The sequence below is a fragment of the Lissotriton vulgaris genome, chromosome 7 (assembly GCF_964263255.1).
Source record: "Lissotriton vulgaris chromosome 7, aLisVul1.2, whole genome shotgun sequence".
NCBI classification, from domain to species: Eukaryota; Metazoa; Chordata; class Amphibia; order Caudata; family Salamandridae; genus Lissotriton; species Lissotriton vulgaris.
In genome coordinates, this window is record NC_141695.1 from 1,045,231,907 (window position 1) to 1,045,259,288 (window position 27,382).

The following is a 27,382-nucleotide window of genomic DNA, read 5'->3' on the forward strand; positions in this document are numbered from 1 at the left end:
ACCTGGACCTCTGCACTAACATCCAGAGTGCATGGGTGTATGTATGTTATGTGTGGTCTGTTTGTGAAACACGTAAGTTAGTGCCTGAGGAAACCAGAGCGACACAGGCCTTCTGGTTCCATTTTGGAAGCCCTGGCCTGTTCATGTACAGAAGATGGAGTCGAGATTCCATTCCCAAATAGTGAAAGTCTATTGCTGACATTCCTGAGACTGGAGGGAAGTTTGACGGTAAAGTAGGGACAGAGGAGACCGGCTTCGCCTTAGAAATTTTATTCGGTCCTTTTGATTCGGAAGGCTGCTGATTTGTCCTCCTGACGCTGTAATTTAGTGGAAGATAGGGGTGAAAGTTGGGATTGCAGTTCCTGTTGTCAGAGTATGAACCAGCCTTTACAAGAGAGTCAGCCTTTTCCTTCTCTTCCTGATCAACGACAGGTATGGCTGTTGATAATCAAGCTTACATTTAATTAAAATATACATTAAGTGCAAAAGTTGTAATAGGTAATCATACTTAAATATTATAGACCTAAATGTGAAATAAAAGTGTGAATTAGGTAAGTCAGTCGATGCCATGTTAACTGGAAAATAATGCAATAACACTGAAAGACCTGTTTTCCGCATTGAATAGTTGTTTGCACACAATGTTTTTCTCTCTTTTACAGGTGTAGTATTTTTCCAGAAGCCTTCTAATAGCTAGTGAATAGACATTTGTTTTGTATTAGACAACTGATAGAGAGTGGCGCTCACCAGGAGGAGAGAAGGCACCAGGAAAAATGAGTCAAGATAAAAACTGTCTGGACCACAAAACAGCAACAATTGAACTTGTCAAGGTCTAATGTCTGAAAGTCTATTGTCCCAGCATGTGAAAATTAAGAGTTTGCTTAGTTCCAGGAATTTTCTGAATTTTTACCGAAGGAGTCAGGAGAAGAAAGAGAATAATGTTGCACATAGAATATAATCTATTTATATTAGTGCGTGTTCCTAGAGCAGAGTAGGATTCCTTTCCCGACACTTTGGCTAGAGGCTCATCTCTGAGTTTCTTACACTTCTCTGAGTTTCTTACACTTCTCTATATGAAAGGTTATTTAGCCTGTTTCTTTATTGTCTGCTGATTTGTGACTGTGATTATTTTCCAGTCTGATATGAAAAGGCTTTATGCTTAAACATTGACTTTCTCATCAGTACTCCTATGGGTAGCTGAACTGTCACCTAATTCTCTTATTATTCTAATTTAATTTGGATTAGGGAATTTCCTTTATGGAACATCCTTGCTGTTTTATTTCAATATTTACTCATTTTAATGAACATTGTATTTTATTTTTAATCAAATGGTGATTAATGGATTATATTTGCTTTTAAATGCTGGAATCTGAATAGCAATACTAAATGAATAAATGATGACAAACTAAAAGAATTGAATATAAAACCTTTTAACTCCCACTTATTTTCTTTAGTGCCTGAGCTAAAAGTCTAATAATCGTTACTATGTTTATATGTAGATGATTGCTCCTTCTTTCTCTTTGTCAATGAACAAAGGTCCTTACAACCAGTGGTGGGGGTTATTTCATGATTACCCTCCAAGACATATACAGAAAACCCCAGTCCCTCACAGTTGACAACTGTGCTGTGGGTTCATCGAGCCGAGACTTGTGAATGGTGTGCCCCTAGCTCATAGCTGGTCACTATTACGGAAACAGAGTTTTTGTAGCACTCAAGTGAACTTGAACGGCTCAATATTGTGGCTTATCTTGACACTTGCCAATACAGACTACACCACTGGAAAATAAGCCACTATGTTGAAGCACTTGTCAGCATGTGCAGAGCAACTGAGTGGCTCCCCGTGACACTGTCCCAGAAGTTCACCTAATCGAATCCAGCCATAATTTCCTGACAAAACCTTGAAGCAACTTGTCTGTCAGACCTACGCCTGGAGGCGGACTGCATCGAAGCCTCGACTCGGGAGGCCAGAGTGGTTCAACCAAAGTTTCACCCATTATGAAGTAGGGTGAACCAACCGGAACCAATGGACTCAACGCTGACTGTCCAGAAAAAGGCCACAGCCTTAAGACAGCCTCCTGCCATCACTGCCTCCAGAGAACTGTTGTGCAGCTCCATCTGTCTGCTGGGGGAGTGAAGTAGTGAGCTGGTCGAATAATGCAACACCTCCCCCAGTGTGGACTGAAGCATAAGAGGCTGAAGCGAGGCTGCTGTGGAACTAAACCAAAAGTGAGAGGCTAAGTGCTTGCTATCACCACATAAAATCTTAACTCAAAGGTAGAAGCACCTCCACTGAACTGTGTGTCCACACCAGAGCACCCTTAGAGTAGGAAGGTGCAAGGGAGGGTATCTTAGCATGAAGGTAATACCTGGCACCCATACCTTGGGTGTCTGATTTTTGCGATTGTGCGTAGTACTGTGTGATAAAGATAAGCACTGGGCTAAGCAATCACATTATTGCGCTGTTGGGTGTGTTGAGTGCTGTGCATGTAGTACACCCACACTAACTAACCCTCCTGAAAAGCCTGTGACTGCTCGCCATCACTACCGCTGAGAGTCAAGTGCTGAAATGGTTATACTTTGCCCAATTTGCAGAGCTAAAGTAGCACTGGTTTTAGAGTCAAACAACCACATCTTCTCATGGCTTTGGCCCAAGTAACCCTTACTTGCCCTATCCGGCGCCCCTCCCCCAAACAGGTTCTGAAACGTAGTAATTTTCAGATCAGCCCAGTGGAGGTTCATTCTAAAGAACTGTTGATGCCGAGAACATCAGTCAGGCTTTATCAAGCAGCACTGGAAGCAAACTGAAGAAGTCATAATGTTCATGGCAGCATTCTGTGAGTTTCAGTTGCTAAGCTCTCCACGAGATGGTAGATCTTTAGATGTAACATTAATGTATACTTTCCTGGCTTGGCTTCCGCAAGACGGCATGATAGGAATACTTAGTGGATTGAACCAGAGCTCTATATATTAAGACACCTAATTGGTATCCATTAGAATGTAAATCCAGTGATGCCAAAGGAGTTAACTCTTGAACTGCCTTTGTTCTAGCACCAACAATGGTTGATGCCAACTTGATCTAATTGATACTTACTGGAGGGAGAGGTACTTAACCAGCTTTTTTCTCCACTTCAAGGAGAAAGCAATGAAGGCCTACTGTAATTAATCACCCACAAGACAAGAAAGGCTCATTTACGTACTACACACAAGTCACTGCTTTATTGGGTCAAAGGCTTGCTGTGAACAGCCTTTAAATAATGCTGTAGGGAAGCATATTGTTTTTCTCATGCCATCAAAGAATGGTCCACACGTCTCCCAGAAGTGTTTATTTAAAAATGAGAAGCACCCTTTAAGGAACTGAGCTCTCACCCTAAAAAAGTCGGGGACCCTTGCTGCTGAAAGTGTCTTGATTGATACTTTCCACAAATCCCAAGATATGCCACTTATTAAAGTTGACCAAACCAGTGGCTGCACGATCCAGCAAAAGGTATTAATATAAAGGGTACTTATACTACCTACTAGCGTATGGATTTTGTGACTGCTTTGCAATTTTGAATTTCATTGTGATTTGTTTATTAAAGCAAGCTTCCATTGATTGAAAAGCAAATACATCTATGAACACTTTACTCCAAATGATGTGCCTTGTTTTTGGTTGACCTTCTGTTTTGGGGGCTCTGTTCAGGGCAAATCAGGCATCCACTCGTTCATCTTCTGGAAAGACATAGAGATACCTCTCTGAGATGAGCACTAAGCGAAGTGTGTTCCAAGCCGGGGCGAACAATGGCCACAGTTCATGCAATGGAAAGTGCCATGTTTAATTGAGACAGGCCAGACTGGATGTGCTAAGCATTTAGCTAAAACATATGTCACATGGAAATCTGGCATGGCCAAGAAACTGCTATTTTAAATGAAATGCAGACAAAAACATACAAAGCAGTTTTTAATCTCCCAAAGGGAGCATCTCCAGCACAGGTGCGCTTGGAATTTGGCCTCTAGAATCAGGAATACCAAAGAAAAGAAACATTTGTAAATTTGTGCTGGAAAAATAGAGCATCAGAACCTGGATCGCTGAACTATTTATGTTGGATGGAAATACAAACTCAATATATAAAAAAAAAAAAAATACATGGGGCAATTCCTTGCCAACTGCCCTGGCGGTGCTAGATATGGATGAAGTTTGGAATCAAAAGATGGAGAGAACAACATTTAATAAAGCGTGTAACGCCACGGCCTAGAAACTGTCATTTCTGGAAGACAAAAGAAGACTGTCCAAACGACGCCACGCATGGGCGGTAATAAATTTGTATACTACATTAAAACCGCAACCCTATTTAGTGGCTCATTTTCGGCTATCTTTAAAGAAGCAGTTTACTGCATACAGACTAAGTGACTATAATACAAAGGATTTAGTCCATACCTGGAAAAGAAAAGAACTAACTGAAAATTGCAGTCTATGTGGATATCGTAATGAATCAATATGTCATTTGATGTGCGTTTGTGATCATTTAAAAGTAGAACGAAGGAAACTGCTAATGGCACCTTTTAAGGACTTACAAATTCGTACCTGCAGGCAGGCGGTAATAAGCTGGATGAGAGGTCCTTCCCATATTTTAATTTGTCATGGTGTAAAATTCATGACCCAAGTGGACACCCTCTTATTGAAAGTAGATAATGAATAAATGCAAGGGGTGGATCCGCTTAGAGATTTTTAGATTTGGTAATGTTTTAAATGTTTTACTTAAATATGACGTTTTCTATTTGGTGCTTGTCATATTTTTTTACTCTATGCTTTATGGTTATGATAAACCAAATAAAGTTGTTTTTTGACTGACTGACTGATATGTCACATACACAATATAAAGCAAAATGTGTTCCTTGTTATCTCTTCACTTCCTATCGGTGCATTAATTTTCTTGCCCAGTCAATGTCATTCCACTTGTAGAGAGTGTCACCCTTCAGACTTGATCCATTATCTGGCAATAGGAAAAGAAATGTAGATGTATAATTGTTCACACTGTACTCTGAAAACAATATAAATTATGATTTTGTAGAGAAAGCTTTACCAAGTAATTATGTATGTTAATTTAAGTTTCTTTTGTCTTGTAGATATTTAAATATATACGTTTCAGCAAAACTATGAGTCAGCTGTCATCCACTTTATCTCGCTGTGCAAAGGACATTACTGGATTTGCTTTTATGTTTTTTATTATATTCCTAGCATATGCCCAATTGGCAAACCTTATATTCGGTACTCAAGTGGAAGAATTTTCAACATTTCCGAACTGCATGTAAGTCACCCAATCATGCGTTTACAACTTACAGTCATTGTGTTTAAATGTAGCAAATAATATGTTAAGCTTATGTTTTGTAATGCATAGGCAGAAATGTTGAGAATAATAAGGCTTCGGTTGTAGTAACTTAGCACATGTACCCTAATCACAATATCTGTTCTCCTCCAAGTGTGCTTTCAACAGCAAAAAAATGTTTGCAGCCTCATAATTGGCCATATTTCATGTATTTGATTTTTAAAAAGGAAACTAGTTTAGTTGAACTAGTCACTAATTTAAGTAAAGTTTTCTAGAAACCTTTCTTCACAAACCTTTTTTTTTTTAAAGAAAGGAAAAGCGGAGAAGTGTTAGCAATTAGGCTACTACTCATGGAGGGTGCAAAACTTGCACTGTGCCTCTAAGGAGTCACCCTCCTCCAAAGTCCCACCATGTCTCACAGTTGGCAGTTCAGTTATGCTTTCCAGTTCCTGGAAACAGGATCACGAAGCACTGCACATGACCTTTGTTGGCTTTTTGACTTTGGAAACCTTTCTAGACCTGTATATACTGCTGTCACATAATGCGTTTTAAGACTATGAGTATATTTTAATCATTTCCTGCAATCATTTTTTCACAGAATGCGTCCGGTTTTTGTGAAGTGTCCTTCTTGTGGCAAGAAGTCCAACTCAGAACCTCGTGACATGTGTATTGTTTGCCTAACACACAAAAAGATACACCTGTGTCTGAGAAGAGGTAAAAAGGAAGAACTTAGCTGAACAAGGATATTACTTTTAAAGGACGAATTCACTCACCCACCATACAAGCATCATCATTGGGATTCTCCTAGTACAGTGACAGCTGATCACGGTGCAGACTACAACACCCTCTCTCAGAAGAAAGAGCTCCTCGGATGTTTTAGAAGAGTAAATAGAAACCCTGCAGTCAGCTTAAAACAGGGTTTTTTTCCTACTCTCCAAAAACATCAGAAGAGCTCTTTCTTCTGAGATAGAGAGTTGATGCCCACACCGTGATTAACTGTCCCTGTGCGAGAAGAATCCCAAAGATGAAGCATGTCACCTCTGGTGGGTGAGGGAATTCGTCCATTAAAAGGAATATCCCTGTTCAGCTAGTTTCTTCCTTTTTCTCTCGTCTCTGACGCAGGAATTTCTTTTTGTGTGTTAGTTATATGAATTGGGAGTGAATACCTGCAGGTCTGTAAATCTCCACTGGACCTCCTCTTTGTGTGTATTTGTATTGTTTGCGTGCCAGAAGAGCATTTTCATGAGGACAGCTGCCACTGTCAGAAGATGTCCAGAAGAACTTCCAAGGCCAGAGAGAAGATTAGGTTCCATGGCCTACAAGAGAGGCTTCAAAGACTGCTGTGGAAGGTCTGAGGAAGGGGAACCTTCTGTACAGCTCCATCTGCACTCTCCAGGGACACCCCACTGGGTAGTTCCAAAGAGAGGCATCCTTATGGGAAAAGGCGCTGCTCCTGCCCGCCATTAAGATAGAGGACAGGTACAGTGGCAGCATATTCATCTTTGAAGGCTGTTATGCTGCCAAGACATTTGACGTTGTATCACTATTGAACGTCTAGGCATGCATCAACGTAAAACACTACTGTAAATTTAACATCGAGTCCATCTTCGACACTGAGACCACAATCAATGCCGCTGTCCATAGGTCATTTACCATCAAGACTACAGCTAACATTGAGGACTTCTGGTTTCTCTCCTACGTGGTTGACATGAAACCATTGTCAGAAAACAACGTTACTGAAGGGATCCCTGCAGTTTTCTGTTGAATGGCTTCAATAATGAAAAGAAAGGAAGCTCCCACAGCCTGCTGATTCATAGTAATATCAGGCAAACTCCCCTAAATGGGAGGTAATTCCAGTAGCCCTCATGTCTTCTACTCCATTTCCAAGGTGGTCTTGTTCTCCTCGCTTCATTCTAGCACCTTCAACTTCTCACCATCTATCACCTGCATCAGCTGTGATACTATAGACACCATTGCCCTAATTTGCTCTTCAAAACACTTCAAAACATAGAAGTTGATCACTTTCTGAAGTTGTTCCAGACAATTTCATTCAAAATAAATGAGGTGGAAAAAGAGGTGAAATAGAAGTTCACAATCTGCCCTACTTTCACATTCTTCTAGGATGTTCTGCTTGTTTTTCTTCCATTTGAGGCTACTCTCCAACCCTGTTAGATTTGCCTCCCACTCATGTCTCATCTGTGGACCAATGAGGTTCTAGCTAGAGGAGCAGTTAAGCCAAATGCACCAATGGGAGGCAGTTCCACTTGCAACAATATCAGTTATATTCAAGACCCTTCTTCAAAGGTCATCTTCCAGCCAACTTCTACCTCTTATTCTGAGTTTATTGGCAACGACTATGCAGTTTTTTCTCACATTAGATCAACCAAGTCTGCTCCAACTAGATTTGAAATACCTACAAGCTATATCACTCTAAACAAGAACACCTCTAAGGACACTTTTCTATGCAGTACTCTAGAGTAACCAAAGTAAATTTCTTAATGTATTGTATGCTTTGAATCATTTTGAAATATAAATTGAATTTATCTTTGGGAAAAAAAAGTGTGCTTCTCTTCTCTCTCTCGCAAGGATCTAGTAGTTGGATCATTAATACGTGGATTAATACCATATGTTTGGCCATTAGGACCACATTGTTGTTTGTACAGGTCTGCATCCAAGCATCTTTTGCTCCATCTCGACTGTTTTTGCTGAAAAGGCTTGCTGGTGGTTCTGCCAGCCACTGACTTCTGTGTCTTCAACCATCATGAGACAGCTCATAGATGACTCCTGGCCTTCTACAAATTCACCTGATCTCCACAGCTGCAACAATTAAGCTCACCCTGCTACTCCAAGAACCTCCATCCAAGGGCTGGTATCGTGCTCCTATGCCTCCTGGTCACCTCCAGGTGGTTTGCACTCTGTCCCCTCTGCTTTCAGGTACTTCTGATCTGGAATACACATCCTGGTTCCACCAGCCTGGTACACGAGATGCTCTAGTTGCTGAACTTCCACAACCTTCCATTGGCGTCTATGGGTGGTTCCCACTCCACGTTACCCCTATGCACCAGGGCTCCATTGGTGTAGGTATTCTGGTTCCCTGGGTATCCACGGGTGGGGTGGCTCTCCAACCGTCCTTGATCCAAGTGATTCCTCGTGGTCCTTTGGGAAGGGTCCAAGAACTGTAAAAATCCAACCACGATTTACCCTATGTCAGCCTATGGACGTTTGACCCAGTGTAACCACTCTGCACTCAGGCTTCTCGGGGTCCCTAGCTACTTACCTTTAGTGGTTTAGTGCTTTCCCTGCTTTAGCCTTGGGTATTAGTCCTGTTTTGGCATCCATTTAACATTCCACTGTTTTAGAATATGGTTTGATCTCCCATATGTTTATCTTGTGTTACTTGCCTGATTTGAAGTATTTATTATGTGTATTTGATATTCCCAGGTAGGAGATATACCAAGTTAGTATTGGTGTGTGTTTACTAAATTCAAAGTGTAGGAAAGTAGGATCTGCTTTATCGGTTACCCCCACTTTTTGCCAGGTTTCAGTGTGTTTTTCACCCAGCCTGCTGTGGTCCTGATAATCAGGACCCCAGCAACTGTGCTGTCTCCTAAAATGGCTCTGTGAAGTACTTTCGTACTTTCACAATTGGCTACTGGTGTACCCACATAAGTCCCTATTCAGACGGATCCGGAAGTTCGTGAGTGAGACGCCGGCACACTGAGGGACACATTGTTTCCGGCTGGATTTGGCTTGTGCTTGCCACCCCGCACCGCGATCCCCTTTCCTGTGAGTACAACTCCACAACCCCACAGAGTAACCAGACTGCCTGACCTGCTCCGTCGCGCTATGTGGTGGAGTCAGAGTCGCGAGAGGGAGTGACCGGCGTTACAAGTTGCAGCCTGTGACTGTGCAGCCCTTGCAATTCTGTGGCTGCTTTCCTCCGACATTCAGCCTGCCTGTCGGCCCTCACTAATTGTTGCCTCCACCCCTCCTCCCAGACCCACCAGATCCGAGGGAGCCGCAACTATAGTGACTGCACAATCTTAGTCGCCATAGTTAGTGAGGTGCCCAGGGATAAAGAACCTGAGCACGAGACACCAGTGAGGCCCTGACAGCTCAACCTTACTTCGGCTCCTGTTTGACACCTGCTTGACAATTGCCCGGCACCTTGTCAGGTAGCTGAGGTGGAGCATCCCTTGGAAGGTGCCAAGACAGGAACCAAACTGGCAAAAGAAGTTCAGGCACACTTCGGCACACTCTAGCACACTGGGAGTGCAAGCACGGCGGCTGTAGACAGTTGCCTCAGAGTGCGTGCCCTGGGAGTTCCTGCAGAGGCAGCCAGGCTAGAGCCAGCTGCGGCCTGTGGGCAGTCCTGGTGAGCCCTGCCCGCACCAGCAACCAGAGCACAGCACCCCCTTCTACCATAGTGAATCGCTTCCATCAGTTGACTTTCTCCGGTGCGAGGTGACCAGGTGCGGCATTAGGTCTGGGCAGTTAGGGGGCCGTAATTTCAGCTGTCTGTGAATTAGGAGGACCTAGATGGGCCCGGATACCTACCCTGTGAGGGTAGAGAGACAGGAAAGTGAGGTGGTTTAGGTTGTCTCTCGCCTTGGAGGCTTCACCACCCCTGAAATTCATCTTTCTTTGGCAATAAGGTGAGGAGGCAATTGTAATTGTCCAACATAAGTTTTTGTTTTTTTTCTCAACGGTTCTGGAATTTATAAAGCTTGCTGGGTTTAAGCATAAAACATCTATAAAGTGAGTGCCACTCTGAGCTCTGGAATCTTAACAATCTGTTGTATTTAAACATAAAGCATACATTAAGTGACTGGCACTGTCAGCCAAATAACTCTGGGACCAGGAGATCTGGTCGCCTGTGTGGAACAGTGCTTCAACAGCATATCAGGCAATGAAAAAAGAGAATGGCCAAAGATGATCCTGACTCAGTAGGTAGAGGGAGAGCCCTACAAATTGAAGAAAAGCTAACTTCATCAACAATAATTGGGGCCTGTCCCCCAAAAGGCTTGCCCTTTAAATGCCTATGAGCTGTATCATGCAAAGAATCATAATGAGGCTCTCCAGTCAACTATCACTGACTACTTTTCCACTTGGGAAAAAAAAGCAGGAAAATGTATTTGTATACAAAAAAAGATGGCCAATGATGCAATAACATTGGAAATAAGTAGTGTAGAATTGGACATAATACCATTTAATTGTATGCAACTCCCAGAGGAAGAATTAGTGGATAAGAATCTGGCTGCCGCCGGCATCTCTCCTCAAATACCATCAAGGGTAAATAAAAACATGGCCTCTGATCTAGTGCTGGGCACTTATTCCCTGGTTGTAAAAGCTTCATATTCCTTGTTCTACAACTATATTGACCATGTCCAGTTGGACTGGGAATAGGAAAAAAGCAGCACCTAAGACTATTGATGGATCTGAAAAAGGCTAAAAAAATGATGAAAAAGATGGTGTAACACTAGATGGAGTGGCTTTGGACTTTTGTTGGAAAGAAGATAATATGGTGATTAGTATATCATCAGGTATAGAGTTAAATTCAACTGATGATGTATTTCTACCCTCTTTCACTCAATCACCAAGAAAGCTAGCCTTGCCCAATATTAATAGGGATCAAATCTGTCAAATTATGAATCTGGAAGCTATTTCAAGCACTAATAACCAGATAAATTGAATAGAATTAGATCCTTTTAGTCTAAAATCAACAATAGGGACATCAGATCCTGATTTGAAACTGGCATTGATCCCCGAGGTGATAAAAATAAACACGTCGATTACGATGGCGGACAGAAACTCGTCCGACCGCCATGGTCGCTGCAAATATACTCCCGACCGCACTGCGGATAAACCGCGGGTGCGATTAGGATATTTCTGTCATCACACACCGACCGCGGCGGACGGATCACCTCAAAAACCGCCGCACGTGGACGATACCACAGAAACACCGTCCGCCGCGGACGCAACGACCGCGGAAACAGGCCCAACAGCCGCCAGACCTGTGGAGTGTCCGGGTGCAGGATTAGGATAACCACGCCATCCCAATGGAACTCACCACCGTCCTCGACCGCCGCGGTAAAAAAGCATCGACAAACGAAGCTTGGCTGCGGAAGGACCAAACGAACATCACCCCTGCCATCAAACCGAAACAAAAATGGCGGACAGAAGTAAATAGTAAAACAAAAAAACAGGACGCACACCCACCTGGAACACTCACACCCAACAACTACACGCCCCAATGACACCTCCCCCCAGCACAAACAAGAGCACCCAAGTCTCCACACCCACAGAACACCTGACTGCTAAAAACCATTGGGACACAACCACCACACAGAGTATAAAAGGAATCCCTCAAATTACCACAATCCATTGCATCACAGCATTGCTGGAAGAAAGAGGCAACACATCACACACAACAGACACACACAAACACACATACAACCTGCTCACCAACACACCCAGCACACAAACCCCACAACACCATCCCTACATACCACACACCTGCACACCCCACACCACCAACACCATGCACATCACACACCATGGCCCCCAAGAAAAACCCTAAGTTCACAGAGAGTGAGTTGAAGGTTAAGGTGGATGAAATCATCCGTGTCGAACCACATCTGTTCGGTACCCTAGTGCAGCAGACCACCTTGGCAACTAAAACCACTATGTGGGACAGGATAGTGACCAGAGTGAATGCTTCAGGGACCGTGCCACGCACCAAACACGACATCCAGAGGCGGTGGCACTACCTCAAGGCAAGGGTGAAAGGCATCAGGTCCAAGAACCACCTGCGGGCACATGACACTGGCGGTGGCAGTCCCGCGGATCAAATACCATATGCCAAATGGGAGGAGAAGGTGCTAGGCATACTGCACCCTGAGAGTCTGTAAGTAATAGAAGAGGGAGTTGAGGCTGGTAATTACAAACCAATGACCACTAACACACTGTCATGTTCTGCCTTGCACAACTGCTAAGACACATCTCCAAGGCTCCAATCCATGCATGTGGACCACACAGTCACCCAAATGTGAAGCCCAGGGCTCAAATGCATCCACCATGATCAAACACAAATGTAGCCTCCTACGTTCCCAGGCTTGCATGTGGTCAAACAGCTAACACCACAACTCCCAACAGGCCCACATGTGTACAAGGAGGGTGGGGGTGGGTCCAGCACTACAACTCCCAACATGCCCCCATGTCTACAGGGAGGGGGGGGGTGAGTCCAGCACTACAACTCCCAACAGGCCCCCATGTGTACAGGGAGGGTGGGTCCAGCACTACAACTCCCAACAGGCCCCCATGTCTACAAGGAGGGTGAAGGTGGGGGTGGGTCCAGCACTACAACTCCCAACAGGCCCCCATGTGTACAGGGAGGGTGGGGGTGGGTCCAGCACTACAACTCCCAACAGGCAACCATGTGTACAGAGAGGGTGGGGGTGGGTCCAGCACTACAACTCCCAACAAGCCCCCATGTCTACAGGGAGGGTGGGGTAGGTCCAGCACTACAACTCCCAACAGGCCCCCATGTGTACAGGGAGAGTGGGTCCAGCACTACAACTCCCAACAGGCCCCCATGTCTACAGGGAGGGTGGGGTGGGTGTGGGTCCAGCACTACAACTCCCAACAGGCCCCCATGTCTACAGGGAGGGTGGGGGTGGGTCCAGCACTACAACTCCCAATAGGCCTCCATGTCTACAGGGAGGGTGGGTCCAGCACTACAACTCCCAACAGGCCCCCATGTGTACAGTGAGGGTGGGGGTGGGTCCAGAACTACAACTCCCAACAGGCCCCCATGTGAACAGGGAGGGTGTGGTGGGTCCAGCACTACAACTCCCAACAGGCCCCCATGTGTACAGGGAGGGTGGGAGTGGGTCCAGCACTACAACTCCCAACAGGCCCCCATGTGTACAGGGAGGGTGGGGATGGGGGTGGGTCCAGCACTACAACTCCCAACAGGCCCCCATGTCTACAGGGAGGGTGGGGGTGGGTCCAGCACTACAACTCCCAACAGGCCGCCATGTGTGCAGGGAGGTGGGGGTGGGGGTGGGTCCAGCACTACAACTCCCAACAGGCCCCCATGTCTACAGGGAGGGCGGGAGTGGGGGTGGGTCCAGCACTACAACTCCCAACAGGCACGCATGTGTACAGGGTGGGTGGGGGTGGGTCCAGCACTACAACTCCCAACAGGCCCCCATGTCTACAGGGAGGGTGGGGGTGGGGGTTGATCCAGCACTACAACTCCCAACAGGCCCCCATGTCTACAGGGAGGGTGAGGGTGAGGGTGGGTCCAGCACTACAACTCCCAACAGGCCCCCATGTCTACAGGGAGGGTGGGGGTGGGTCCAGCACTACAACTCCCAACAGGCACCCATGTGTACAGGGAGGGTGGGGGTGGGTCCAGCACTACAACTCCCAACAGGCCCCCATGTCTACAGGGAGGGTAGGGGTGGGGGTGGGTCCAGCACTACAACTCCCAACAAGCCCCCATGTCTACAGGGAGGGTGGGGGTGGGTCCAGCACTACAACTTTCAACAGGCCCCCATGTGTACAGGGAGGGTGGGGTGAGTCCAGCACTACAACTCCCAACAGGCCCCCATACTTTGCCGGGTGAGTATAGCAGGGCCCCTCCGGTTTTATCCAGACAGCGAAACCTAGACTTCAGCAGTCCAAACGTACGTTCCACCACCCGACGTGTCTTCCCATGGGCCTCATTATAGCGCATTTCACCTCGGGTAGTAGGATTCCGTAGGGGGCTTAGCAGCCACGGGCAGTTTGGGTATGCAGAGTCACCGAGTTGGGGGGATGACAGATACATACATCATTACCAGGACTGGTGGGAACAGCATGGCGCGAATACAACACAGTAGTCATCACAGCACACTCACCTACATCAATCAATCAATCAAGTCATGCCACGCACATTCTTGACGCAGATTAGCCATCAGTTGGGGGACAATGCTGCTCCGCAGGATGTGTGAGTCATGTGCGGACCCTGGAAATCTGGCACACATATGGGAGATGATGTTGTCAGCCAGGCACACCACTTGCACATTGATTGAATGGTAGGGCTTCCGATTGCAATAGATGGGTTCACATGCCTGGAGTGGAACCAGACCAATATGTGTGCCATCGATGGAACCCACTACGTGTGGAATCTGACCCAGGGCATAGAAGTCCCCTTTCACTGCAGCCAGCTCTGCCGGACGTGGGAAATGGATGCAATCATCCTTGTAACGCATCATGGCTTCCAGCACATCCCGCAGTACCATGCTGAACATGGATTGGGACATCCCCCCGGCATGACCAACTGTGTACTGGAATGTGCCTGTCGTGAAGAACTGAAGTGCCGCCATCACCTTTGCTGTGGGTGTAATTGCTCCATGATATGGCCTGCTTGGCAGCAGATGAGGTGCCAATCGTGCTACAAGATCCTGCAATGTCGGTCGGTCAAGCCGGAATTTGCGGATCACCTCCTCTTCAACCATGTCCTTCAGCACAGTGTATGGTTGATGCTCATTTGGAGCCCTCCTGTGTGGGAGTAGATGGTAGCAGATGTCAATTGTCCAACACGGCACAGCTGTGCCACACTATCACATCTTGACCAACACAATACAAATAATACAAGTTGCAGACAATGATTGTATGTGTGACGTGACAGAAATATAAGGCACTACAGCTAACTACACACACACTGTTCCCCCACAAACAACATCCTGTGTGCAAACATGTCCAATGGTACGTGCCCACATGTTGAAAGAACACCCAACATCACATGACTGAGGGCCCATGTGTGGACAATCATCCCCACAGACACACATGGATGTGCACTCACAACATGAACATAGAACACATACTCCTTGTCTTCATGCACCCATGCCCCCAACAACAATGCTGTGCATCCTCACATGACAGCCATGGACATACAACAGACGATACACAGACGCATACACAGAAAGCATGTATACCCCCATCATTGCTACTTGCACACACAAAACACTCACTCACGACTGCTTCAAAATGTGGGTACACAGCCTTAATGGACTGTGTAGATGTGTACAATTTGAAACGTGTGACCTCAAAAACAAGATGTCACCACATAGCCATGCATATCTGACGCAACTTGGGCTGACATCACTGTCCTTTGTAAAGCACTGGCAAGGTCATTAATATGATCACACATGCAACAAATGGACATTAATGTGACACGTGGACAGGGGACATTTACATGACATAACAAATTTTGACGCTTTATGGACATGGCCTGACACTCATGTACACCTATAATCATTACATGTGTGTGGAGACATGCAGTGTGTCTACACACAGCATCCGGGTACGCCTTCCGCCATCACAGAAGATGATCCTTGATACTGCAATTGTGCGTACCATTGGCTGCATGGTCAAGGTCCATCACGGTCACACACCGCCAACCACATGTGCGCGCTACCGCGATGGTGCATCATTTGAAAATCTTCACTCACTGGCATCACAATGGCGAAGCACGCATTCCGCGGGGGTGGGGCAGGCTAACACATACATTTGAATGTGCAAGTGGAAATGGCAGTTGGTATCCCCCTTTCAGTCACATGGCAGCACCCACCACCCGCAGCCGACGGTGGGTGACCGGCCATTCCCATCCATGCCAGGGTAACATCAATACACAGGGCGGTCACCCACCACCCGCACCCGGCAGTGGGTGACCACCCGCACCAGGCGGTGGGTGACCGCCCACACCAGGCAGTGGGTGACCGGCCATGGCCATCCATGCCAGGGTAACATCAACACACAGGGCGGTCACCCAGCGCCCGCACCCGGTGGTTGGCGACCGCCCGCACCAGGCGGTGGGTGACCGGCCATGGCCATCCATGCCAGGGTAACATCAATACACAGGGCAGTCGCCCACTGCCCGCACCCGGCAGCGGGTGACCGCCCGCACCAGGCGGTGGGTGACCGCCTGCACCTGGCAGCGGGTGACCGACCGCACCCGGCGGTCTGCGGTGGGTGCTGCCATGTGACTGAACGGGGGGATACAAACTGCCATTTCCACTTGCACATTCAAATGTATGTGTTAGCCTGCCCTGCCCCCGCGGAATGCATGCTCCGCCATTGTGATACCAGTGAGTGAAGATTTTCAAATGATGCACCATCGCGGTGTGTGACCGTGATGGACCTTGCACATGTAGCCAATGGAAACAGGTAACGCGGGATGCCTAAGCGATTTAAAAAATAGCGGAAGCCGTGCACCGCCACAGCAGGGCCAGTCATTGGTTCATTTTGAATGAGGCAGCCCGGGAACACCAATTGCTGCAGACGTGTGCCACTGATATCAGCTCAGGGCCCTATAAATGTGTGAATTTGAGCAGCACACATCCACTGCTTCCAGCCACTGCTGCCTGCACACATCACCTCTACCTGCTGCTGTTGAGCACTCCACCAACTGCTGCTGTTGTGCCACAGTCCTTGACCTTGCCATGCCGAGAGTTGGAGAGATCCGGTCTCGTCCCTTCACCGCAGCGGAGCTGGAGGTCGTTGTGGACGGTGTGCTCCGCCACAATGAACGGCTCTACGGTGCCCCAGGACAGGTGGTGAGTGCATTGGGGGACATGTTGGTGTGCATGAGGTGGTCACTGACTCCTGGCCTCTGCAATCTTGGCGGTGTGCTGTGGGAGGCAGTGTGGGTATGTCCCAGCATGGCAGGCACACTGTGATGTGTTCCTGGTTCTGTCACTGACTGATTGACCTCCATGCTGCGAAGTTTTATCTTTGAGGGGAGACAAACATGACATGTATAGTGTTGTGGCTGTGCTGTGTCATGACTGATCACATCTATCTTGTGGGTGTGTACCTCACCTGTTTTCCATGATGGACTAATGACATATTGACCTGTCCTTCACATATGTTGGACTGTGCATGGCTGCTGAAAGATACCAGTACCTTCTATCTATGTGAATGGCCAACTGTTCACTGACTTGCCCCCTCTTGCCTCTCATCATTGTAGGTCAAGCTGCACCTTCGCAAGGCCGTGTGGAGGACCATAGCACGTGATGTACGGGCAAAGGGGGTGTGCAATAGGCGACACACACACTGCCACCAGCGGTGGGACGACATCTCCAGGCTCAGCAAGAATGTGGCAGAGATGACACTGGGACTGATTCCCAGATCAGGACGGCTTGCACGACCGACCATGACCCCTCAAATGCTCTGTATCATAGCTATGACACATCCTGACCTGTCCGCCCGGTTGAGAGGGGAGCAGCAGCAAACTAGCGGTAAGCACACTGAATGGGTTTGTGACTTGTGAGTGCATGCATGTATTGCTGCTCGGACACAGTAGTGACATCCGTGGTGTATATGTTGTGCTGCAATTGCATGTTGGTGCCATTAGCGGAATGAGCGTTAGCATACATGTCAGCCAGGTGGACATACCAGTTGCATTGTAGTGCAGGGTCCCAGGACATGCCATTGAGGTCTGTGGTCCCATGGCATCACATGTGTGGTGGTCTGCATTCACTTGCCCTGTTTGTTTGATGTGCATGTTTTACATGCACCCCCGGTTCTTTGACATGAGGATGTCTGGTAGGGGTGGTTCATGTGCAGGATGGGTGCTACATGTTGGTCAGCAGTCAAGGAAGTTTGGATTTTGCAATTTGCAGTACGTGAGTGTGGCACTTGGGTATACCTCTTTTCTCTCATTTTCAGCTTTGGACGAGGGCACTGACCCACAAACGACAGAGCTTAGTGGTGGCAATGCATCCGGATCACAGATCACACTCATGCAGACTGAAGAGAGCAGCCCGGAGAGGGGGGCAGAACTGTCCATGAGGACTCACATGTGGAGAGTCCATCGTCCTCATCTTCAGACAGTGGTGGTGAGTCTGCACTGTTGGTGGAGACAGGGTGTGTACAATCTACCCCTTCAGTCGGTACACAGCACACTGGGCCCACACTGCCACCAACTGAAACAAGTACTGCTCGTGCTCGCCAGAGTAGGGGGAGCAGAGTGGCCTTCGGTGCAGGCACCCCTGCTCCTGCCCCTGTGACACAAACTGCCCTTAGTGCTGAGGAGGTTGATCTGCTGCGACAGCTGTGTGTTTGGCAGACAAACATGATTAATGCATTCCTGGACCACGATAGGAAGTTGGGTCAGGTGGCAGCATTCATGGAGGGGATGCATGGCGATGTTGCTGATCCACACAGAACCGTACAGTCATTATCAAACACAGTGTCTGCAGCCATTCAACAGTTTCATCGACAAGGTTCTACATCAGTTACCCCATCCACACCACTTAATGACTCAGGGGAGAGTGACATTTCAGAACAGGCCTAATTTTCTGGGTATTGCATTAGAAGCAGGCACAGGCAGCAAGGCAGTGCACGGAGGCCACAGACACGATCTCCTGGGACAGGGAAAACTTTCACAGAACACGACACCAGCTACCCAGGAGTTGACACAGGATCCTCAAGGGGTGTTGGGGGACAGGGATTCACATGGCACACAGGCATCCCCCTCAAAAAGTACTCCCAAGGCAAGGGCACCTCCCAAGGACAGGGACACTACAAAGGACAGGGTACCTCCCAAGGACAGGGCACTTCGCAAGGACAGGGCACTTCCCAAGGACAGGGCACCTCCCAAGGACAGGGACACTCCCAAGGACAGGGACACTCCCAAGGGCAGGGACACTACGAAGGACAGGGCACCTCCCAAGGACAGGGACACTACAAAGGACAGGGACGCTCCCAAGGACAGGGACACTACAAAGGCCAGGGCACCTCCCAAGGACAGGGCACCTCACAAGGACAGGGACACTCCCAAGGACAGGGACACTCCCAAGGACAGGGACACTCCCAAGGACAGGGCACCTCCCAAGGACAGGGCACCTCCCAAGGACAGGGACACTCCCAAGGACAGGGACACTACAAAGGACAGGGCACCTCCCAGGGACAGAGCATCGCCCACGGATAAGGCACATTCCAAAGACAGGACACCTCCTAAGGCCGAGGCTTCTCCCACGGCCAAGGCACCTCCCAGGGAGCAGGCAACTCCCAGGGCCAAGGCTTCTCCCATGGACAGGACATCCACCAAGGACAGGCATACATCACCCCTGCATCCCCTGAAGCTGGTGTTGGTGAAGGAACGTAGACCACATGTGTCAGAGGTGGAGTCCCCCCATACCTCTACTCCCATCCACACCCCGGTGAAGCAGAGGAAGGAGTACACTGTTGTTGCATCCCCCATTACACATGATGCAGAGGGCAGAAGGCAGGGCCAGAGCAAACGTCAAGCAGGGTCCAGCACGTCCCCAGAGAGCAGACCCCCACCAGCACAGGATCCACCTTTGATGGGTGATGTTTCAGATGAGCCCGCACCACTTACCAGTCCAGTCATGTCCAGGGTGCCCTTACATATCCCAAAGAAACGGAAACACACACCGGTGACGCCTGACCACCCCAATGTTGCTCCAGTACAGCTGTCCCCAGCTCCCAGAGTCACCCTGCCTCCTGCCCATACAGCCCTGTTGCTCATCATTTCAGTGGTCCTAGTGGGTCAGCTGCAGTTCACTCTCATGTGTCAGACAGTGGCACTGTGTCAGTTGTGCCTTCTCCTGTTTCAGGTACTGCCACTGTGTGTGTCCGCCACTCGCATGTCCCAGATGCTGGCATGGTATTTGTTGGTCACTGTACAGGGACATGTCCTGGCAGTGTGTCTGGGTCTATGGCTCATGTGTCAGTCACTACAGCTGTGGCTGTGTCTCACACTCCTGTATCTGGTGCTGCCAGTGTGTCTGGGTCTATGGTTCATGTGTCAGTCACTAGATCTGTGGCTGTGTCTCACACTCCTGTAGCTGGTGCTGCCAGTGTGTCTGCATCTATGGCTCAGGTATCAGTCACAAGATCTGTGCCTGTGTCTCACACTCCTGTTCCTGGTGCTGCAAGTGTGTCTGGGTCTATGGCTCAGGTGTCAGTCACTAGATCTGTGGCTGTGTCTCACACTCCTGTATCTGGTGCTGTCAGTGTGTCTGGGTCTATGGCTCATGTGTCAGTCACTAGTACTGGGGCTGTATCTCCCAATCCTGTGGTTCAGATCCTGCGACTGTGTCCGAAGCTACGAGCTCACACAGTCCACCTGATTCACTGCTGTGAGGTGCAGTTCCCATCACATGAAATGTCATTGTAATTGATGACTGGAATGTTCATTGTAACCACCCTTGCATTATTATTGTCCATGGGAAGGTGCGCATTACACACGTCCTTGTGCTGCCTCAGATGTACCTGCTCTGTACCATGGCCTGTTGATGCACTTAGCCCCTCTCCAAAGTCCAGGTTTTGCGATCGCCCGGCAGCCAGCCAGCAGCACAGCGAGAAGACGAGCGAGCGGCAGCACCGGAACCAAGCAGAGCTGAGTGGGAAAGCAGCTCCTCTGCCCTTTCCTCTGTTTTGTGGCCGGAGGTCTGTTCCTCCCGTTTGTGGTTTGGGGACAGTGGACAGCAGCGGAGACGAGACGAACGCGGAGTCGAGCGTAGTGGGAAAGTAGCTGTTCCTCTGTCCTTCCACCCCTCTGCTCCTCCAACATCACCGCAATCCACTGCAATCCAACAGCTATCCCCACCTATCCACCTATCTCCGCCATGGTGGGGGGACAGAAACACCGAGCAAAAAGCTTGAGGCAGAAGGCTGAAGTGAGCGGCGAGTGGCGAGTGGCGAGTGGTCAGAGCCGCAAGAGGAGCCGCAAGAGGAGCCCGGGGACAGGCCGGGAGAAGCTGGAAGCTTTAAGCCAGGAGCTTGAGGAACCCTTGCCGAGCCGCTGCTTCTACCGAGCCGCTGATTCTACCGAGCTGAACCAGGCGGGGGAACCAGGCGGGGGCTAAACTTGAGCCAGTCCGGGGACCCCGGGACCCACCCGGCAGGCACCCAGCGGCGGCCATTTACAGCAGCCGCGAAAACTGCAAGCACCTGATCGAATGCTGGGAGAACCAGCACTGCTACAGTAGCAGTAGGGGAACTAACCGTCGGAGAGTTACTGAGCGGTACCCTGACAAGCGGAGAGCTGCGGGCGGCTGTGAGCGCTGACTTCGGTCGCGCTGAGATAACAACACCGCCGAAGCTCCAGCCAGGGGTAACCGCAGATGTATTCTAAAAGCAGCTGGCCGGCATGATTCCCCGTCCAGTGCCTTCCTGAGCCACAGTCTCACAGTCTTACGAGTTGGTGGTTTTGAGACCGGAAACTGACCTCTTCCACTACAGCGGAGAGTAGCTGAGAGCCGGCGGTTGGCAGCGGTCAACGGCCTTGAGTTTTATAAACTGACCCGGCACAACCGAGTAGAAAGCAGCAGTGAGTCGTCTCGCCAGCAATGCCAGAACGTCAAAACGCCAGAAAGAGCAGCTGCAACTGAAGCCTCGCCGGGCACCCCGAACCCCCGGGCCCCCACCGTCAGGCCTGCCCAGCCCCACCACGAAAGCCAGCAGGAGCGCAGGAGCATTTGCAAGAGCCAAGCAGCACCGCAGTGCAAGCAGCAGACGGCTGCCCCAAGAGTGGTAAGAGGGTCAGCGTGAGCAGAGGTGGGGAGGATCTGGAGGATCTGGAGATCCTGGAGACAGAAACCCCTTGACGGCAGGATATAGACTTAAATTGATTGTAGGCACTCTGACCCCCCCCACCAAACCGGCCGGGTAGTCCTCATATCCACATACAGTCTGTAATCTACCCGTCCCAGACAAGTACTCACACTAGCCAAGTCCACCCTCGATAAAGATTATCACCATTATTTTCATTTAACACAACCAGACCCCCAAATAGGGCCAAAAGGCTTGTGAGGTCCCGCTTGGGGAAATGAGATCAGGGAAAGTGCGCCAACTAGCGGAAAGTAAACAATCCCCCAAAAAATCAAGGAAAACAACTGCGGAAGTGACAATGCCATTGGAAAAAGGGTCCGATGCAACCTCAAGGGAGAGGTTGGTATCAGCACCAACTCCTGAGTTAAAATCAGAAGTCAGACAGAAATTGGGTCTTCTAAAGTTCTTTTACCTTAAGGACCCAATGGCAGCAATCTACGCTCCAACCGCTGAGGCTAGTAAACTACCAAGCCCCATTGCGCCACTGAATGGCCCCTCCCCACTGGCAAACAACCTGCAGAACAAGGTAAGCGAGGACTTGGGGCGTCAATCACCAAAATCACGCACGGGTCCGCCTCTCCAAGGCAATCAGACATTAGTAACCGCCCAGGTGCACTGTCCCAATACTCCCGTAGCTCCAAATGAAACAAGGGGAAGTATAGTCGTAAAGAACAACTCAGACAACTGCCCAGCAAAAGACATCAGGCCGGACATGCAAAAAAATGTGATACTCGCGGAGCCAACTGAAGCCAGTGACCATACAATGGCAATCATGGGTGCACAGGAAGAAACCATAGGGCCCAAAAACCTATCCAACTCATCTGGGCAAGAAGGGGACTCATGGATAAAGTCCCTTTTTTTACCTAACGATTCTCAACTTGAGGAACTTACAGAGAGAATTTCAAAGTACATTGATTCGCAAGGGAGAGTACCACGACCAGAACATGGTTTTGACGACCGTCATCTGAGTCCAGGTATGCTGGTCTCAACCCCCCGGGACTGTAAGACACAAAGAAGCCAACAAAGCGCTTGCGCAAATGACAGCATTATCGTGCAGGCAAATAAATTACACTCCATCTATGCTGCGCCAATTGGAATTTCATCAGGGAACACGTCGGATCTGGACCCCAAAGACATAAGTAAAATTCAAAAAGACGAGCCCTCCACTCCATGGACTCAAGCTTTGCTAAGCACTTTGGAGCAAGCGATAAGGGTGCTGAATTATCAATCTAATAAAATGGAAGTCCAGATTGACCTTATCACATTTGTGGCTGGACACATCTCGGGCATAAACGCAAAACTGGACTCCCTATCAACGCTCATAACAACACACGGAAAATCAGAGCTTAACACAAACCGGAGTAATCAACAAGGAAACTGTGGATGTGGTAGTATAATCGAAAAGCTAGCAAGCCTCCCGGACATTTTGAAGGACATTCTAGGGGTGGTTAAATAAGCGAGCGGCCACAGCCAGATGACGGAAACCAAGCCTATTACGAATAAAGTCCAACTACCCAAGAAAAAGCTTGAGGGCCTCATAAGAACCAAACATGTAATGGATCGTGAACAAGCACCAAAGGAGGGCGACCTAGGCAAAAAAGCCTTAGACTTGGATGAAATACAATCTATCCAAAATTCCATTACTAATGATAAGCCAACAGAGCGGCAAAGAAAAAGGTCAAGGAAGGCCAGGCTCAAGTACAAGAAACAACCAAACGTAGATTTCCCTATATTTCAATCCAAAAACCACCACGAAAAAAAAAAAAACTTTTCAAATGGGTCGCCTACAGGTGAGGAAATATTCACAGACCGATTCGACACATAAAATATATCAAAAACACCAAGGGGTGAAGGCCCCAGGACTGGAGCTAATTCAACTTCATCCCCATCCTTAGGCGCCATTAGCCGAAAGGAAATTAGACCGATCCAGCAATCATTAGCGCAAAAGCAGGAAAGAGAAAAAAGTAAACCAACACAAAGGACGTTCCAGGAGGGTGGGAGCAAACCGAGCCGCCGTCACCCCTGGAGAAAATAAGCTTGTACATAAAACGTACTCACAAAAAGGACTCCAACCCTGGTACAAAACACATAATTGAACAACAAATATCTACAACAGTTGGAGGAAAGCTATATGAGGCAATTGGACCAGCAGCAGCACCAGAAACCAAAATCGTGTCAACCCCAATGCGAATTACTGTCTTGGAAAAGGAACGCAAATGTTCGTTAATTCGTACGGAGCAAAGTATGGCCCCCATGAAGCTAACCAACGCAGTATTAACCCAGAAAAATGTAAATAGATCTGAGTCTGTACAGAATGAGCAAGAACATAAAAAGAACCAATCTGTGTGCGAAAGTACCCAACCTCACAATCTGCCATCGTGTTATGCAGGCTCAATTCAAAAGGAGCCAAGCAACGTTCAAGAACTATTTGACTTAAAACTAACCTTTATCCCAGAATATCTTACAAGGGGGCCCCAAGACATCTTGAATCGAGGGAACTTATTAAAATTATTCAATGAAACATCGGGCCTAAAAGAAATTACTTCCCAGGACCTGTACTCTGTCGAATTCAAGCAAAATGTAATTAATGAGGCAATCGAAGAAACAGTTACAACTTGGACCTCAAGGGACCTAGTAGAAAGGATTTACCTCACAAGACAACAATTTGAATCATGGGGTATATCTATAATACGACATAAGCGCCCGACGTACCCCTACCCCTTACAAATTAATACTCGTGAGCAAAAAAAGGGGCAGGGGAGAACAAGTCAACAAGCCTCTTGCCTACGCGTTGCCTGAGCATCCACGCCAGAGCCACCAAGAACAAGTCACCCACAACAAACAACCGGTCTCCATCATGCACACAGAACGGACTGATCTTGGGTACCTAATGTCCTGAGCAACAAAGCTACCTAACCCAGCCCCAAATCCTTCAGTAACCTTACGGAATGAGACGCCCCTCCAAAATCTAACGAAGAAATCAATAGTTTCAATCTGTTCATGGAAGGTGCACTGATTTTGAGAAATAGCCCACGATCACGAAACCCTAGCATTCTTCCTACGACAAGACATAATCATGACCCAGGAGTCATGGATATTACAACCCTAACCAATTCCAGGTTTTAAGGGACATCACATATATGCAGAAAGCCTTTCAAAGCATGGACACCCCCAGGGCGGACTATCGACATACATAACCCACAAATACAACTGGTGTTCAGAGGAGATAGATGTGGGCCTGAAGTGGGCCCAAGTGATCAGAATTATCGAAACCCCGTCGCGGGGGACAAAACTATGGCAAATGTTATTATTTAACGTCTACATTCATCCAGATAAAAAATCTCAAAAAGAAAAGCACGCAACTCTGCTGTCACTTATTAAGGCCATGCAAAGGACCTATCCACTGCACCCATTGGTTATCTCAGGAGATTTTAACAATGTGCTCATTGACTACAATAAAGCGAAGGTGAAGAAGTTCACTGACAGTAGTGGAAAAAAGTTAGCATCCAGCCTAATTCAATATGGATTATCAATCCTGAATGGCAACAACAAGGGGGATAGGCCGGCAGCCGTCACATATTTCAGTGGCAGGGCGCACTCAATAATTGACTATTCAATAGTAAGTGACGAGTTACTTCCCAGTATCGAATCCTTTCACATAGAACAGCAGGCAGAAAGCGACCATTTTCCACAACTAATAAGGCTGAATCCTGCTCCAAGTACGGCGCCAACAACGAACTCCCTCCTGCTCCACGCTTCAAAATTCAATCTGAGGAAACTAAAATGGCGCAGTAAAAGAACTGGGTAAAATTACGGACCTAGTAAAAACTCATTTGGCACATCTTGGAACACAAAAGGAAGAGGAACGAGTATTTAACTGGGAGCAAATGATTCAGGTCCTGCAGGATAAATTCCCAGTAAGGCCAGGGCACCCGTAGCAAATTTAATATTAAGAAGGAGCCTTGGTTTGATTCGGAGCTAAGAGCTAAAAAAAGAATGGTAGCAAGGGAGGCTCGAATACTAGCAAGCCAAAAAACATCAGGATCAGTGGTAAATAAATCCAAACTAAGGGTTGCCAGGAGTATCTACAGGAAGGCACTGAGGGCCGCAAAGTATAAATATAAAGAAACTACCTGGAACAAACTGTTAATAGCGGGCAAACACCAAAACAGCCGAGACTTCTGGGGTATCATAAATGACTTAAATCAAGGGGTAAAACTCCAACAAGAAGCCGGGGTTGGAGCTGAAACCTGGACTAGACATGTACAAGCTTTGTACAGCAATTCAGATCAAGGCCATGCAAACGGCTCATGGGCAGCTAAAGATAATTCGGAAAATCTAAAAAGAGTAAACTACAAGGAGCGAGACTACGTGCAGAAGGAGCCAGACGACCTTACCTCCGCAAAGGAATTACGCAAAATTATTTTAAGATTAAAGTCAGAGGGCTCAGCAGGCCCAAATGGCCTGCCGAACTGAATCTTTAAACATGATCCAGATCTGTGGTCAGAGACCCTAATGCCACTGTTCAATCAAATATACAGACAAATAGAATTATCAGCATTCTGGAACGGTAGTATTATCCATCCCATTTTTAAGCACGGCGATCATCGTAACCCCACTAATTACAGACTGATATCATTAATAGACGTTGAAGCTAAACTCTACGCCTCCTGCCTTCTACTTGAACTACAAGCATGGATAACAGAAAGAAGGATCATGCCATTATTTCAAACAGGATTCAGGCAAGGAATGGGAACAATAATCAACCTAACTTGCCTGTCTATCCTAAGGGACACTGCTGTAGCGAAAGGCATTCGTTTGTACGCCTGTTTCATAGACATCAAGTCAGCCTTCGACCGGGTGAACAGAGAGCGCCTGTGGAGAAAATTAGAGACCTGGGGAATGCCATACCAACTCTTAACAGCCATCATAGCCCTTCATCTTCACACCTTGGCAAGAGTGAAATTAGGTAAGGGAGGCAGTACAAGGGGGAGCATTCAAACACATCAAGGCCTAAAACAAGGTTGCGTATTAGCTCCCACCCTCTTCAATCTTTTCTCTCTGACCTCACAAGTGAGATCATCTCAGCAGACAGTCGCCCTCCTTCTTTGGCAAACAAATCAATACACTTCTTACAATACGCAGACGATATAGTTTTGTTGAGTCAAACACCAATTGGCCTACAAAGAGCCATCAACAAACTAACATCGTATTTAGAACGAGAAAGCCTCGAACTAAACAAAGAAAAAGTGGTTCGGCTCGTGGATCCGGAAAAACTAAAGTACAAATGGACGGCCCAAGGGGTAATAGTGAAAGAACAAGAGTATTACAAGTACTTGGGAATAACATTAACAAAAGGTGAAAGCCATAAGGATAACAGAACCGCACTAAAAGCAAAAGCAGAATCCTTAATCTTCGCGTACCATTCTCTAAAAAACAAAATGGTTTGT

The 27,382-nt window shown here is 47.8% G+C and overlaps 1 protein-coding gene and 1 pseudogene across 1 annotated transcript in view; both read left to right on the forward strand.

The window, feature by feature from the left end:
- The window catches only part of PKD2L2 (polycystin 2 like 2, transient receptor potential cation channel), a 1,643,803-nt gene that overhangs the window by 897,739 nt on the left and 718,682 nt on the right, over positions 1-27,382 (forward strand). The window contains exon 9 of the mRNA XM_086929456.1: positions 5,101-5,282. Coding sequence (XP_086785582.1) covers positions 5,101-5,282 — 182 coding nt within the window. The remainder of the gene's footprint in view (positions 1-5,100; positions 5,283-27,382) is intronic.
- LOC147702902 (uncharacterized) lies at positions 23,407-26,416 on the forward strand (annotated as a pseudogene).